Source organism: Purpureocillium takamizusanense, chromosome 11 (assembly GCF_022605165.1).
Source record: "Purpureocillium takamizusanense chromosome 11, complete sequence".
In the NCBI taxonomy this organism is placed as follows: Eukaryota; Fungi; Ascomycota; class Sordariomycetes; order Hypocreales; family Ophiocordycipitaceae; genus Purpureocillium; species Purpureocillium takamizusanense.
This window is the reverse complement of record NC_063078.1, coordinates 891695-906068: the sequence shown is the minus strand read 5'-3', so window position 1 is coordinate 906068 and position 14374 is coordinate 891695. Positions and strand designations below refer to the sequence as shown.

General features: G+C 58.5%; 5 protein-coding genes across 5 annotated transcripts; 4 read left to right on the top strand and 1 right to left on the bottom strand.

Annotated features, from left to right (window-relative positions):
• The first annotated feature begins 416 nt into the window (after positions 1 to 416).
• On the top strand, positions 417 to 3160 carry JDV02_010174 (uncharacterized protein). Its single transcript, XM_047991898.1, has 2 exons — positions 417 to 1061; positions 1139 to 3160. The coding sequence occupies exons 1-2, from the start codon at positions 792 to 794 to the stop codon at positions 2837 to 2839; spliced, it is 1971 nt and encodes a 656-aa protein (XP_047847911.1). The 5' UTR covers positions 417 to 791; the 3' UTR covers positions 2840 to 3160.
• Positions 3161 to 4008: 848 nt separating this feature from the next.
• Positions 4009 to 4656, top strand: JDV02_010173 (Ubiquitinyl hydrolase 1; the record flags this gene model as incomplete). Its single annotated transcript, XM_047991897.1, has 1 exon — positions 4009 to 4656. One exon carries the CDS (start codon positions 4009 to 4011, stop codon positions 4654 to 4656), a length of 648 nt encoding a protein of 215 aa, XP_047847910.1.
• A 315-nt stretch (positions 4657 to 4971) lies between these two features.
• JDV02_010172 (uncharacterized protein) lies at positions 4972 to 7210 on the bottom strand (the record flags this gene model as incomplete). The annotated part of the gene is made up of 7 exons (XM_047991896.1): positions 4972 to 5320; positions 5377 to 5501; positions 5565 to 6045; positions 6117 to 6226; positions 6276 to 6824; positions 6888 to 6977; positions 7046 to 7210. 7 exons carry the CDS (start codon positions 7208 to 7210, stop codon positions 4972 to 4974), a joined length of 1869 nt encoding a protein of 622 aa, XP_047847909.1.
• Positions 7211 to 11264: 4054 nt separating this feature from the next.
• JDV02_010171 (uncharacterized protein) lies at positions 11265 to 13369 on the top strand (the record flags this gene model as incomplete). Its single annotated transcript, XM_047991895.1, has 4 exons — positions 11265 to 11703; positions 11782 to 12037; positions 12101 to 12606; positions 12669 to 13369. 4 exons carry the CDS (start codon positions 11265 to 11267, stop codon positions 13367 to 13369), a joined length of 1902 nt encoding a protein of 633 aa, XP_047847908.1.
• Positions 13370 to 13390: 21 nt separating this feature from the next.
• On the top strand, positions 13391 to 13795 carry JDV02_010170 (uncharacterized protein; the record flags this gene model as incomplete). Its single annotated transcript, XM_047991894.1, has 1 exon — positions 13391 to 13795. One exon carries the CDS (start codon positions 13391 to 13393, stop codon positions 13793 to 13795), a length of 405 nt encoding a protein of 134 aa, XP_047847907.1.
• Positions 13796 to 14374: the final 579 nt, after the last annotated feature.

Here is a 14374-nt window from a genome sequence, read left to right as displayed (position 1 = left end):
CGAGACCGCGCTGAAAAAGGCGACGCACCCTTATCTCTGCAGTTGAAGGCGGCGCGTCCCAGAGTCGCGTGCCTGCCGAAGTCGCCCCAAGTGCCAGGCGTCCATACTGGAGGTAATCTCCCGAGACGGACCCTCCAAGACCCCCCTTGGGCAAGTACCCTACCTGCCAAATACCGCTGAAAGCCCAGGTAGCTTCCCGCCGTCCATCTGGGGTCAAGCCCCGAATCAGTAAGGTACCAAGTACCTACCCGCCTTACCTTTTAGGCGGCCCAGGCAGCCACCGCCCTGGGCTGCACCTCGGGCAGTCACTCGTGCGGCTGCACTGCATTGACGGAAGTACCTTGGGTACCTTGAACAAGTACCTACGTACCTCATCATCCTGCCACCGTGGAAGAACAACGTAACGCACCCGTTTGAGATGCCACCGGTCTTCTTCTTGCACGTCTCGCGTCTAGTCTAGACTCCGCTTCCGACGATGCGCTGATCCGGCACGTTTCTCTCTTCTGTATATTCTTGTTTCTATTAGTGTTCCGAGGTCGCACAAGCTCTGTGACCCTGCGCTCTCATTGTTTCTGCCTGGCCCTTCTCCAACGCCGTCGCCTCGTGCATCTCCTGCCAGACGGCAGCCTTCCGCAGTCTGCGTGTCTGACATGATCTGTACGGACACGTCTTATTACCAGCAGTGTCCGCACGCGGCTCCTTAGAACAACACATCACCCTGCTATCGCTCGTCGACATCCCCTCGAATCCTGCTCGGTCCGGGTGGCGTGCCGGTCAGTCAGTCGCACAAGATGACGAGCGCGCCCATAGCTATCAACGCCGGCCTCACGCCGCCCGAACAGCTCGTCGTCAACCTCCAGGTCGTATCGCCGTCAGTCGGCGTGAATCGCCCGCTGCTCTTTCCCGACCTCCCCTCCACGACCACCATCAAGCAATTAAAGCATCGTATTCGAGATGCCCTTCCTCTCCGGCCCGCAGACGAAAACCAGCGCCTGATTCACCGCGGACGAGCCCTCCTCCGTGATTCGGAAAGCTTGCTCGACATTTTCGGTGCTGATGTTGTGAGTAATTCTCGTCATTGACTCGCTAGCCACTCCCCCTTCTGCTTTGATTTAGCTAATCCGTGTCTGTCCTCCAGCTTCGAACGCCCGACCGACAGACGATTCACCTCGTCATACGAGAAACCACAGACACGCATACGCCGACGCCCCCAAATGCGGCCAGGGCTTCAAGTTCAAGGCCTCGCTCGCAGTCTCCCCAAGTAGGACCGGATGGCTTGCCCAGGATACAAGTCTCGCATTCCGCCATACCGCTACAGGGGCATCGCGGGCCATCACCAGCGCCGCCACACGCTTACAATGTCCCGCCGCAGTACACGCACGAACAAGCCGCGGCCTTTCAACATCAACACCAAAACATGACCAATTGGTTGACGCAAGTACAGCGAGATGCCCACCTCCAGCGGGAAGCTATGTTCAGGGCTCGGGTAAGCCAAAACCAGCGTGGAAGAGCTCAGATGGGCATGAGGGGCATTGGCGACCAGGGTACCCCCAATGGCACCGCCTCAGGTCAGGAATCCGCTAGCGGGAGAGCCAGCCCGAACGCATATCTGGCTCTACAAAACGAAGTTGCGGCGCGAGTCTATGCCGGGCAGCCTTCTGCCGATCCGCAGGGCATTTTCCGAAGCCAAGGTGACAACCGGGCCCCAACCGATATGGCACATGCCTTGCATCGTACTGCGTCAGGGACGTCGCTACACACGCTACACAATCGACAGTTTTTCCAGCCCGGCGTGACGACTCCAGCCTTTGGGTATGGTTCCGCAGTCGCTAGCAATGGCCGGATCACCCCAGATCACGAGGCAAGGTGGGCAGAGGCAGCACGCGCCTGGGCCTCAGCGGATGGCTCTGGCGTGAACGCGGCCAACAGCTCTGGGAGTGCCAACGTCCGGGCAAGCTCTGGTTCTCAAGTCTACATTCTCATGTCGCCTGAGGGTCCACGAGCTATCCTATTCAACCCCTCCACTTCAGAGACATACTTTACGCCTCGGCTCAGGTCACAGCAGAGTTGGCCATATCTGTCGGGGGTTAGAGGGCCTGTCAACGCAGCATCCGGAGCCCAGCAACTCAACCTCGCTCAAAACCAAACCCAAGATCGGGGGCACAATCCTCATCCGGAACCTCCAGCTCCCGCGAATGTTCAGCAGCCCCTCCAGCCTGTGCATCCAGGAAATCCTCCCGCAGCCGGTCTCCCTCCCCTTCTTCTTCAGCTTTGGCCTCACATGTGGCTCATATTCCGGCTCGGTCTCTTCGTATGGTTCTTCACATCGCCAGACTCAAGCTGGTCAAGGTGGTTGACCATCATCTGTATGGCCGTCTTTGCATTCGTTTTGAGCACTGGGCTTCTCAACGGTGTGGCCGAGAACGCTTGGCGGCCGATTGGCAGACATATCGAGAACATTCTACCGGCTCTTGAGCATCCACGTGGCGTGCAGCGGATCCAGCGCGGGGATGACAGAGAACCGAATCCGGAGCAGATGGCCGCGCGGCTGGTGGCCGACAGACGGGGGCGCGAAGGCTGGCTTACAGGGCAAGTGCGACGACTGGAGCGAGCGGGCCTGCTGTTCCTGGCAAGCATTGCGCCCGGAGTTGCAGAGCGGCACATTGCCAACCTGGAGGCCGAGGCGAGGGCCGAGGAGAATCGCCAGCGGGAGGCTGAGGCGGCTGCCGCGGCCCAGGCAGCTGCGGCGACAGCGGCTGCGGCGCCTGACGACGATGATGCCCAGGGAGAGGCGAGGAATGGCGGCGAAAATGACACGAATACCCATGACAACGAGTGATGCTGCAAGAGAGCAGGCCAAGAAGGTTGTGAGGCGGGGAGAACTAGTGAACTCGTCGACCTGATCGAGGTCACGATGCTGCCTGGGAACGAGCCCATTTGTGACGTGACACCAAAAGCACGAAGTTCTTACGAAATCGGCGGACAGTTAGAACGAGCGATAGGTAGACCGGAGCAGCGTTTGTGGAGCGATTGATCCAAAGACGTCACCTATACTTGATGAGCATGTATTTCACGTCCAAGCTGGTGTTTTATTCGCTTGGCTACTTACCTATAGACTATCAGCGTGTGCAAGCGCCGGCAAAATAGAGCAGAGATTGGCGCCCTGGACCGCCCATGATGCTGGACCTCCATTATCGTTACCAAAGACGGCAAACAGATCGCAGACCTGCATCTGTGCTGTCCACATCCGCAAGATAGCGGCGTAGGCGGTCGTCGTCGAGGGATGCGCGGGGGGAGAAGCTCACGTGTTGGGAGGCAATAGCTGTTATCTTATCGCTAGTTGAGTATGTATGCACCTAGCGTAGAGCTGCGGCGCGCGTCAAGCTTCAACCTGGCACAAGCTCTATAAGCGTCGCACGCTGCCTTAACATCACCCTGGCCTCTTTTGCGACGCATCCCTCTCAAGCGCCTGCATAGGTTTCTCCCTCGACAGCAACCGATTTTTGATGCTCCTTCCCTCTTGACACACTGAAATTGCCGCTCACTTTCCGGATCGTGGCCAGAGTCTGGCGTGCTACAACGCAGCAATGAGTGGCGGCTGGAACACCAGTAGGGCTCCTGACCTCTTTCACTCGTCCCCGACTGCATGACGTAGCTGACCATTCTCCCTGAAACAGTCGAGTCCGATGCGGTACAGTTACGAATCGCCAAGCCGCGCAGTTCTGTTCGCTAATCCGTCGCCAGGGCGTCTTCACGTCCCTCATCGAGAACCTCGGCGTCAAGGATGTCCAGTTCGAAGAACTTCTCACCCTCGACCCATCCGAGTTGGCGACGCTTCAGCCGCTCTATGGAGTGATATTTCTCTTCAAGTATCCCACCGACCGGCCTTATGCGACGCCGGATGGACCGCTCGACGGCTCCTTTGACCAGAACGCCTCCGAGCAGATATTCTTCGCGGCACAGACGATACAGAATGCTTGCGCTACGCAGGCGCTCTTGAGCGTTCTGATGAACAAAACCGGCGACGTGGACATTGGGACGCCAATGAAGGACTTCCGCGAATTCACCATGGTCTTGCCACCCGAGTTCCGTGGTGAGGCCCTGAGCAACTCGGACCTGATCCGGGAGGTACATAACAGCTTCGCGCGAAGCAGTCCCTTCGTCGATGAGACGCAAAAGACAGGGGAAGCGGAGGATGCTTTCCATTTCATTGCATACACCCCCATCAATGGCACTCTATATGAGCTCGACGGACTGCAGGCTGCGCCCATCTCACATGGCCCCTGTACCACCGAGTCGTTCCCCGCGCAGGTGGTGGAAGTTCTGCAGAAGCGGGTAGCTCGCTATGAGGCCACGGAAATCCGCTTCAACCTCTTGGCCATGTGTCGTGACTTGCGAATCCGGGCACGCGAGTTTGGCGACGAGGAGCTGTTGGCTCGAGAAGAGCGCAAGCGTCGGGACTGGCAGTTTGAGAATGCCCTCCGAAGACACAATTTTGTTGGCTTCGCGGGTGAGGTGCTCAAGGGCGTGGTGAGGCAAAAGCTCAAGCAAGGCGGCGAAGTGGCCGTGGACCGATGGATCGATGAGAGCTTGGAACGGAGAAAGGCAGCCGAGAAGGCCGCAAGGAGAGGTAATCAGGACGTGGACATGGATTGATTCCCGCGCGCAAAGGTACAATGCGAGATGCTCGGCGGCCATCGTCTGCCGGCCCTTTCTTTTCAGATCACTACGACGTTACGACGCAGGCATGAGAACGTCCGTTGATTCAAGACGAATCCCCAGGGAGATATGGAGAAATGCCACGGCGTCTCTCCTGGCATACAGTGACTCCTTTCAAGTGACCCTGATTCCGTCGCGCTTCACTGTATCGAATTTCGCCACAACAACATTCAAGTACATACAATGGATAAATCTCTTGTACCCGGTGCGAGGCGTTGTAAGGCAACACGACTTGCAGCAGCGCGACAACTTTTAGCAGCCATAACGGTAGGTGGCAGCGGATTCTGCTGGGACAGATGTTGCCGGCTCCGTGACGAGCCCCGGATATTCTTTAGAGGGTGTTTCTGCTCCGGGCTCTGCAACCTGCATCGACCCAACCGGAGTTTCCTCGAGACTGAGGCCGCTGACGCTGGCGGAATCCCCTGGGGCCGGCGTTCTGCGGCAGTAGGCCCTCATGGCCCGGACAAGCCAGGGAGCACGGCCGCCACCACGCCACGTCCAATACTCTTTCAGGTCGTACTCGCGAGGCTCGATGCGGCCTCGGCTGCACCAGACCACGATGCCGACTAGACCATTGAGCATGGCGTACACGAAGAGGCCCCTGCACAGAGTATGTCAGTCTTAGCAAGCCCTCATGGAGAAGGAGCGTGAACCTACGCGATCAGGCCGTACGCCACGCTGTAACTGAACGGGATGAAAGCCATGACAACAAAGGACGGGAGGACATCGCCAATGTAGTGCCAGTTGATTTGGGTGATTTGTCGGATCATCATGCAACCAACCTTGATGAGGGGGTTTGATGTTAGCGGCCCGTGGAATTCGACAAATTCTCAAGCCACACGTACAAGAACCAAGGTACAGCCCGTGGCCCAGGGTGGGATGGAGGCGAATATGGGCGCAAAAAAGACGGCGCCGATGAAGCAGAGCCCCGCCACGATGGCAGTCAAGCCAGTGCGGCCTCCCTCAGCGATGCCAGCGCCGCTCTCGATGAAGGCAGTCACGGGCGAGCAGCCCAAGAGCGCCGCAACGGAGATGAAGGCAGCGTCGATGCAGTACGCGGCCGTTGATCGTGGAAAGTCGCCATCCTTGCGATTCACGACGCCGCAGAAGCGCACCATGGAGTAGAGCGTGGCGGTGGCGTCGATGATGTCGACGTACAAGAAGGTGAATATCGCGAGGGCAAAGTGCGACCCGCTGGACTCGAACGTCCAGTCCAGCTGGTTGAGTGTCTTGGAGATGGGATGCCACGCGGCGACCTGCTGGAAGAAGTCGAAGCGCGAGTCGCCCTCGGGGGTGTCGGGGAAATATGATATGGGCGTATGCCGTCTGTCGCGTTCCGAATGGGTGTTAGAGAGACAAGAGATTGGGGAATCTGCGTCAAAGCACGGCCGACTTACGGCCAGGACAAAATAGACACCAGGGCGATGCCGACGACGAGCGAGTATTTGACACGAAACGCCATCAAGAAGGAGGTGACGATACCGCCGCCAAAGACGGCAACCCACAACTGTCAAAGTCAGACCCTCTCTCCCATCAATGTCGGGGGGTATGCCTGCCTTTGGATTCGCCATCTGCCCCGAGTCACACTGACCGGTCTGCGGGTTGAGCTTCTCGAGGGGACAACCGCCGATGGCCAAGGGCGTCGAGGCGCCTCCGCCGGTGATGGCGCCGATACCCGCCGAGTACGACAGCCCGATCTCCGCGAGGAAGAACCCGATGCCGACGCCGGTGGCCGTCTTTATGGTTGCGGGGATAAGCCTGACAAGCCACTGCCGCATGCCCGTGAGGGCGAGCGCCATGAAGATGAGGCCCTCGAAGAAGACGGCCGTGAGCGCGGTGCGGTACGACACGTCGCCGCTGCCGTTGACGCCCACGACCTGGAACGCAAAGTACGCGTTGAGGCCCATTCCGGGGGCGAGGGCGACGGGGAGGTTGGTGACGACCCCAAAGGTCACGGACGCCATGCCGGCGATGGCGGCCGTGGCGGTGACGAGATCGCGGCGAACTTGTTCCTTGCAGTCGGCGAACTCTGGGAGTGTGTCGCATCTGCGCTTGTCTGTCATGTCGCAAGGACAAGTACCCCCGGTCTGGGACAGGAGAGATGCCTATCCAGGTATAATCAACTTAAAAGGTCCCCTTTTTTTGGGGACACTAGGGGCACGACGAACGTTGACAGCGATGATGTAGGCCATGGTAGCAAAGGTCGTCAAGCCTGCCCTCACTTCTCTAAGAAATGTCGTCTCAGGAATCTCTTCCGGCTGCGAGATGTCAGAAAGGACAGCGCAAGAAAAGCCAGTTAGGTGTTAAGATGCTAGAGCCTCCTTACATGGCCACTGCCGGACAGATGGAAGAGTCTTCCGACTCGAGACACGGTTATGCGGGTGTCGATGAAGTCTAAAAAGTCGCGGATTCCAAAGTAACTGGACCTCCCCGTCGGCCCCGCGGGTAAAGAGGCCGCGGTGGAGTTTTGGTCGTCCGCGTGCTGGGCCATTGCAGAGTCGATGCGTATCCGCGACGGAGAGAGGCGCGCGAGGGCCTGCATCATGTGGGCTCTGCCGACTAAGGAGAGGGTGAGGCCGAGTGTGTGCGTGTAAGCACCGAACTTCCAGAGGAGATACAATGAGGATAGCTCTGCGAGTTGAGAACGAGATTGTTCAAGTTCGCCGCACTTCCCCCCTTTTCGTTACATGGAGACTCGCGGAGAATGGAAGAGCGAGCGTTAAGAAGCTCACCACTGGTACGGCTCTCAGGGCAACGGATTGAGGGCACCCGGGGGCTGCAGCAAGTCTATGTGCGATGACAGGAAGGTGGACTGGACTCCATGATGCAGCAGAGCAAAACAGAGCCAGGGCGTCGAGGGAACTCGTGTACGCCGTGGGACTGCGTTACCTAGGCCAGAGAACATAGTCAGGTCAACTACAGCAGGCACCCAATGAAGCTCAATATGGAGGTCAGCCTCCAGCCAGTATCCGGAGGATAAGACTTTGCTGCATCGACGAAGAGAGCGAACGACTTCCTCAATGCCCGAGTCAGCGTATTCCAGGCCCGATCAGCTCCAACATACATGCAGGGCACAGACGCCTTTGGTGGCGTTGCTTGGACAGTCAACGCAGAGGACATGTCTGTAATGCGGAGTATTTGATATACCCCCGTCATGATCACGAGCGCATCAGGTGGGATGGCCATGATCGGAGACTGCTGGACTGTACGGAGAAAACAACGGTGCAATGTTGCTTGCCTCGCTTCTTTTCTGGGTTTATGCAACCAGCCAGCCTGTGCTCCGAGTTGCGGGCGCACCAAGACTCGCGTGGCTGTTTTCCGTGCTGCCCTGATGCGAGATATACGCACGTCAAGGGCGTGCAAACGGGTCGCAGCATGTCTACTAGGCTACTAGGCCATGAGATGCGAAGTATTTTTTAAGACATGGCGGGTAGGTTCCCAGCTGTGCTCTCGGGAACGCCGCGAGAAAGAAAGAACGAGACGAGATGAGACGAGACGATGGTGGTATGTTGCTAGACGCTCGGCTAGCGAACGTGTTGGAACACCTGTGGGACGACGCCATACCTGGCTGGCTGGCTGGCTGGCTGTTGCTTCAAGCGAGGCCGTAGACGACTGCGCTCGCTCGCACACACATATAGTGGCACTCTTATTCGGGGCGGGTACACGCGTCAGACTGCTGCGATGGGCCGGCGCGGCGAGCCATCTTACAAGCTCATGTTTGCCTGCCTGGCTGCCTGCGTGCCTTGGCATGATATCAGAGTTATACGAGATGCTGCAAGCGGGTGGTGGCTCTGGAGCTCGGACTCGTCTGATGTCTGTCTGCGGCGGACATGGATGACATGACTGTGTGCCAGCGGGGACGGACAGACGGACGGCGATCGCTGGGAACAAAGAAGCTGAGAAAGGCTCGCATGCAGCGATGCCTTGCATTTCCTACCGGGGGAAGGGGGGCAAAGCTGTGCCACGGCAGTCGAGCTGGGTTGGAGAGCTTTCTGGGGAGTGTAACCGAAGTCATAGGGACACAAATGAGGCGCTATGAAGTTGTGTACAATACTACGTACACACATAAAAAGGTCGGGGTGTTGGTGACGACGACGACGTGACGGGGTGATGATAGCACTCGCATGGACCAAGAAACTTGTTGGCCGCATCCGCTCGGCGACGCTCCGGCGGGGGGGCTCGTTCTTTAATGGGGAAGTTGGAAGTGGCTGCAAGGGACGAACAGCTGCAGAGAGAGTGTGTGTTGGTTCAAGGTTTGTTTTAAAATTGACAGCCCGCCCGGCAGACGAAGAAGAGAACTGGACCCTCGGAGACTCGACAGCCCTACAGGGTTTACTTACTTTTAACTTGCCAGCCAGCCAGCCAGCCAGCCAGCAACACGGCCGTGGCGATGATGTTGTTGGCCCTCTTGCACCGGCCAATATCTGGGCCGTCACAGCGGCGACATGCGTACAGAGTACTACATACATACATGGTGCCCGGCTGGCTGGCTGGGGGGGCGGGGGGGGCGTCACCGGACAGCAGGCAGGCAGGCAGGCAGGCAGGCAGACGACGATGCTCGCCCCCCAGCCTTATAGAGACTACTGATACGACGCACACGAGACGACACTGCAGCCGAACGGCTGGCTGCATCTGTCCGACGACCGCATATTGGCTTTCTCGGGAGACACGTAGTATGTATGTACGGAGTGGTATTACAGAGCTGCGTGCGTCCCTTGCCACATGGCTCTCTCTCGTCGTTGCGCACTCGGAGAGAGGCAAGAGTTGACTGATTGATTGGATGGGCGACGTGTCGGGGGGAGCTGGTTGGACTCTGGGCCAAGAGAAAAAGGTGCGACGGCCTCTCCCACGAGGCGAGGCAAGGAGCAGAGCAGAGCAGAGCAGCGCGGCACAGCACAGCACAACACGACACAAGCTGTGAATCAGGGGGCACGGGGGCAGGCGAAGGCGAAGGCCAACGAATGGACGCGTTACATGCCTGGTCTCTTGGCCGAGGGGACATGGCGACCCGCTCTTGAACAAGCCCTCGATGAGTAGGGCAACAAGAAAGGGGGGAGTGAGTGAAGAAGATGTGTAGGACAGGGGGGGAGAGACAGAGAAAGAGAGAGGGAGAGACGGTCAGAGATGCTCTTCGAGTCCACTCACAGGAACAAAACATGAAACACACGGCTTCTTGCCATGGCGAGCAAAGCCCACGTGCAGCCTCAAGGTTCCGTTCGCCCCTCGATCGATCCAAGCGGGCGTGGCGAGTCTGAGCGTCGAACCAGCAGCAGCAGCAGCAGCAGAAGCAGAAGCAGTAGAAGCTGAGCCCCCATCATGGCGTATGCGTGCGGGACGTGCAAACGCAAAAGAACGGACCGATCTGTCGGTCGAGCAGCCCCGAGTCGTGGAGACGGCTCCTCGCTTAAGACTATGCTTGGTGATAGCAGGTAGAAATAGTAATAGTGATAGTACAGGTACGATAGCTTGGTAGGGTAACCAAAGGCTGAGAGATCGATTCAGGGTCCGGTGCGTGCGTTCGCTTGGGTTGCTGCTGCTGCTGCTGCTGCTGCATCGACCCGCGCTATTATTGGCGGGCGGGCAGCAGCGGCAGCAGCAGCTGAAGCAGTACTTCGTACATGATGGTCGGGTGTGGTGTAAGGAAGGGAAGGAGCGACCCTGAATGACAATTTTGCGCTCCTTCTCTCTGTCAGGTCAGCCTGTCCTGCGACTCCTGCCCATCCGTCTAACCCACTCAATCATCCTTTCATGCACATCCACCCACCCACTCATCCATCCATCCCATCATCCATGCCATCATCCATCCGTGTCCCATCCGTCCGTCAACCCGCTCTTCATCAGCCCGTCACCGAAACGTTGGTCCGCAAGGACGCGAGTCGCCAACCACGCCCACGCCCCCCCCCCCCGGCGGTCCATGTCGACCTGCCTGGCCTGCGTCACCAACCGGTCCCTCCCACTCGGTCCCCCCATCCCGCCTCAATGTGCCCCCCCGGCTTCGACATGCCGCGCGTGCTCTCTCTCACTCTCGCGCGCGCGCGCTGCCTGGCACCGCATCAATCAATCCGGCTTGACATCGATATTCAATGCAATGCGCGTTCTCCTGCCCTTTGAGGACCGGCCATCCCGGCTTGCGGTCCCCCCCCCCCCTTCTCCCATCATCGTGGCTGTTCAACCAACCATCACCTCAGGCCAGCCCGTTTCATCCTCACCCAGGGTCTCCCCGTCGTCGACCATGCTGGCAAGTCCTTCGCTTGCGCGCCGCCTTTTGACGCGCAAAAGGCCACCCCCGTTTGCGTTGCCCTTGCTTGCTGCGATCCGTCTCAAGGGGCTGCGTCTGCAACAACTCCGTGCTGGCTGATTGACGCGCTCGCCTCGTTCCGTCTTGTCGCACATTGACCTTGAACGTTGATGCTTTGCCGCACCTCTCAGTTGATGCGCCTTCGTCCAAGCGCTGCCCATCTCCCATGCTCTCCCGGCCGCACGGCAATGGGTGGCAGTGCAAGTCCGACGCAGTTTAAGCTCATCATCACCGGCCTCCACACGCCATGTGGGGGATCATCTGGACGGACCCGGACCTGGAGCTTGTTGGAGAGCACAGGGCCAGGAAGGAGAGGGAAAGAGATGAGGCCGAGCGGAGCAAGACGCGCTCTGGCAGAGGCTCCATGTCCACGGCCAGCTCACGATCCTCGACTGCCGAATCCGCCTTCGCTCGTTTCAGATCGCGGGGCCTAAGGCAGGCAAACACGTCCAAGGCCGCTTCCAAGATAAAGTCGTCGGCCTCGTCCGGCGCCGCCTCCTCCTCCGTCGCTGCCACCCACTCCACAACTTCCCCCTTCTCCAAGGCCTCTGGCACCAAGAGCCGCCCGAGCTCTGGCCACTCCAGCAAGGACACCTCTGGCCGCCTCGGCTTGGCTCGTGGCCGTCCGGAAACCGCTTCCGCTACCGCCACGGCCCATCAAGCCTACCTCGAACTTCTCCAGAGTGGTGAGTTCCACACCAATCGCATCTATTCCTGTCAAGTTGGTCGGTGGTGCCGAGTTGCTTAAAGACGAGCCGTTATAGACTCCACCTGCTGCTTCCCCAACAGCCCGAGCGCGCACCCTCTACCGGCACTTGCAACGCCACCTGGACTTTGCGATAGCATCGCCCAGTTCCCGGCCAGGTGGGCTGCGTCGCCGCCTCCGACAGAACCACTTCAGCCGTCCCCGATGGCTCGACTGCCCATTTTGGATCTGCCGAGTCCCGTGAGGAAGGCCTTCATCATCCCCGGCCTAAGGATTGGGGAACCTATGACTCCTCCACAGTCTCCCACAAGAGGGTATACACAGCAAAGCTCGCCGTCTGTGAGTGTCGCCGTCGAAGCTAACCTGCAGGTATCAAGCCATCCGTTCCTGTTCTCAGAGCCGCCGGAACCATCACCGCCGTTGGTACCCCCACCCAAGTCGCCGCTGCGGGCGAGGGTATCATACCGGCCGCCGCCTCCCAATGCCACCGATAACAAGGTTCCACGCACGTCCGATCACTGGCGGTCCGTGACGCCAGAGATCATGCCAGCCAAGGCGGAAGAATCGGGGGGTGTGCATACGCCTGCGATGGGCTCCGTTTTGAACGCGCCGCATGAAGCAATTGACTTGGCATCGCTCATGAGCCAAGCAGAGTCCATGGCCAAGGCTACACCAGAAGTTGCGCTATCGCGGCTCAAGACGATATGGTCCATCGACGGCAATGTACCAAACCTTGCGCAGCTCGAGGCGGAGAAGAAGAGATGGATGCTGTCGGTCGTTACTCATCTAGACGTAGAAGCCGCGCACGACAAAAAGCGGCAATCGCCTCGCAGATTAGCGCCAGATAACATTCACAATATTCTCGCTCTTTACGAATCCAAAGGTTTGTTTGGGGCCAACTGAGCACAACAAGCTGAAGAGAACACCAACTAAGAGCCTCCTTAGCCTCAGCACTGTATCTCGCGGCTTTGAACCCAAAGCGGCGTATTTGTCACTTCTCGGATTCCCCGCTCCCTCACGAGGCGGTACCCAACGTACAGCCGCTGTCGGTGGCGGCCGTTTCATCGTCGGCGTTTCCTATACCGCCGCAGCTGTTCGAAGCCGCTTACTCCCTGTCTTTGCCGGCGATTTGCACCACGTCCGACCTGCGCGGCATAGTGCACAATGTGAGCAGTGCTCTCAAGCCCGGAGGGACTTTGCACTTGACGTTGATTGATCCGTTGCCTTGCGCCAATACATTGGGTGCCAAGATGCGGCAGTGGCTGGAACAGCACTTGCTGAGCAACCTCCGTAGGGAGTCAAGATGCATGAGCCCGAGCACAGCGCTGCCGCAGTGGCTCGGTGAGGCGTCACTTCGCGCTACCGGGAGCACGTTGACGACGACCAAGTTCTACGCCACCCTCGACAACCTGAGGCTTCAACAACAGGACCCAGATCCGGCTATTGAGCAGCTGCGGGCCGAGAAGAAGACCAAGGCAGAGTTGAGAAGCCTCGTCGGCCGCCTGCTTTGGAAAGAGATCTGGGGGCGATATGTGACGACTGATTCATGGTGGTGGGATGATCGCGGCTGCATGGAAGAGTGCCTCCAACTAGGCACGTTTTGGGAGTATCACTTGATTGAGGCTGTCAAGGACGCAACCCAGTAGGGTCGGAGCCGGAGCGCCGCGATGCGACCAGACGTTATGTGCCTGCCGCGGAATCTGCAGAACGATAGGTCCAGCGTGAAGCTGATGGCCTGCATGCTCACCACCCACACCCTCCTGCGCGTCAGACAACCCGCGGTACGGACCGCTCTTGCCAATATGCGAGAGCCTCTGGCAGGCAAAGTATGGGTTGTTCCGAGTCGAAAAAAGGCTGATTTCGAAAGACGCGGCTCGGATAGGAACGTGCCGAAGCACACCGGGTCTGTGGTAGTTGATGAAGGGCACGACAGGCCGTACTTGAGACATGGCCTGGGGGCCAAACCGGGTGTTTCTACGAAGAGAAAGGAGAGCGCAGAGCGAGCACACCAGACGTGTGTGATTAGGCATGTCGGCGTCGAGGTGCCGCTGACCCTGGGTCTGGCTGGTTAGCATAAAGCTCCTCTTCCCGTTTCTCTTATTTCCTTCTTCTTCTTGTATATGTTGCACATGTGCCGGCCGCATGGCGTCTCAGATATTTTCAGAGACAGGCGTTGGACAAAGGTGAAGGTGTGTTTCAAAAAGTAAGCAGCGTGGAGAAGTGAGACGAATGAGACGAAGCCGCGCTTGACCTGGGTCAAAACTCTGGCCAAGGTCGCTCATCAGCCAAGCAAGACCAAGAGCAATCCAAGAGTACCCCACAGACTGCAGAAAGTCCTGGATATAATGATGCGTTGCGAGGCCAGATCATCTTATGCGACCTAAAATCGCCCTGGAGACTGAGGTTACGGGGAATGATATTGCAACAAACCGGGGGAGGGGACAGAACAGGGGACGATTTTCATGGCATCATGGTGCGCATCGTCACCACCTGGCACAAAGAAAGTTGGCACACCGGCCACACGAACAGGGAATGTCATGACATCCCCCCGCAACGGCGGCCCGGGTGAACGGTGCACCAAGACAAGAAGAAGAATGAAGCTCATCAGACCGCCGAGACTTCTTCTCCAGCACGGCGCGGAAACCAACCCC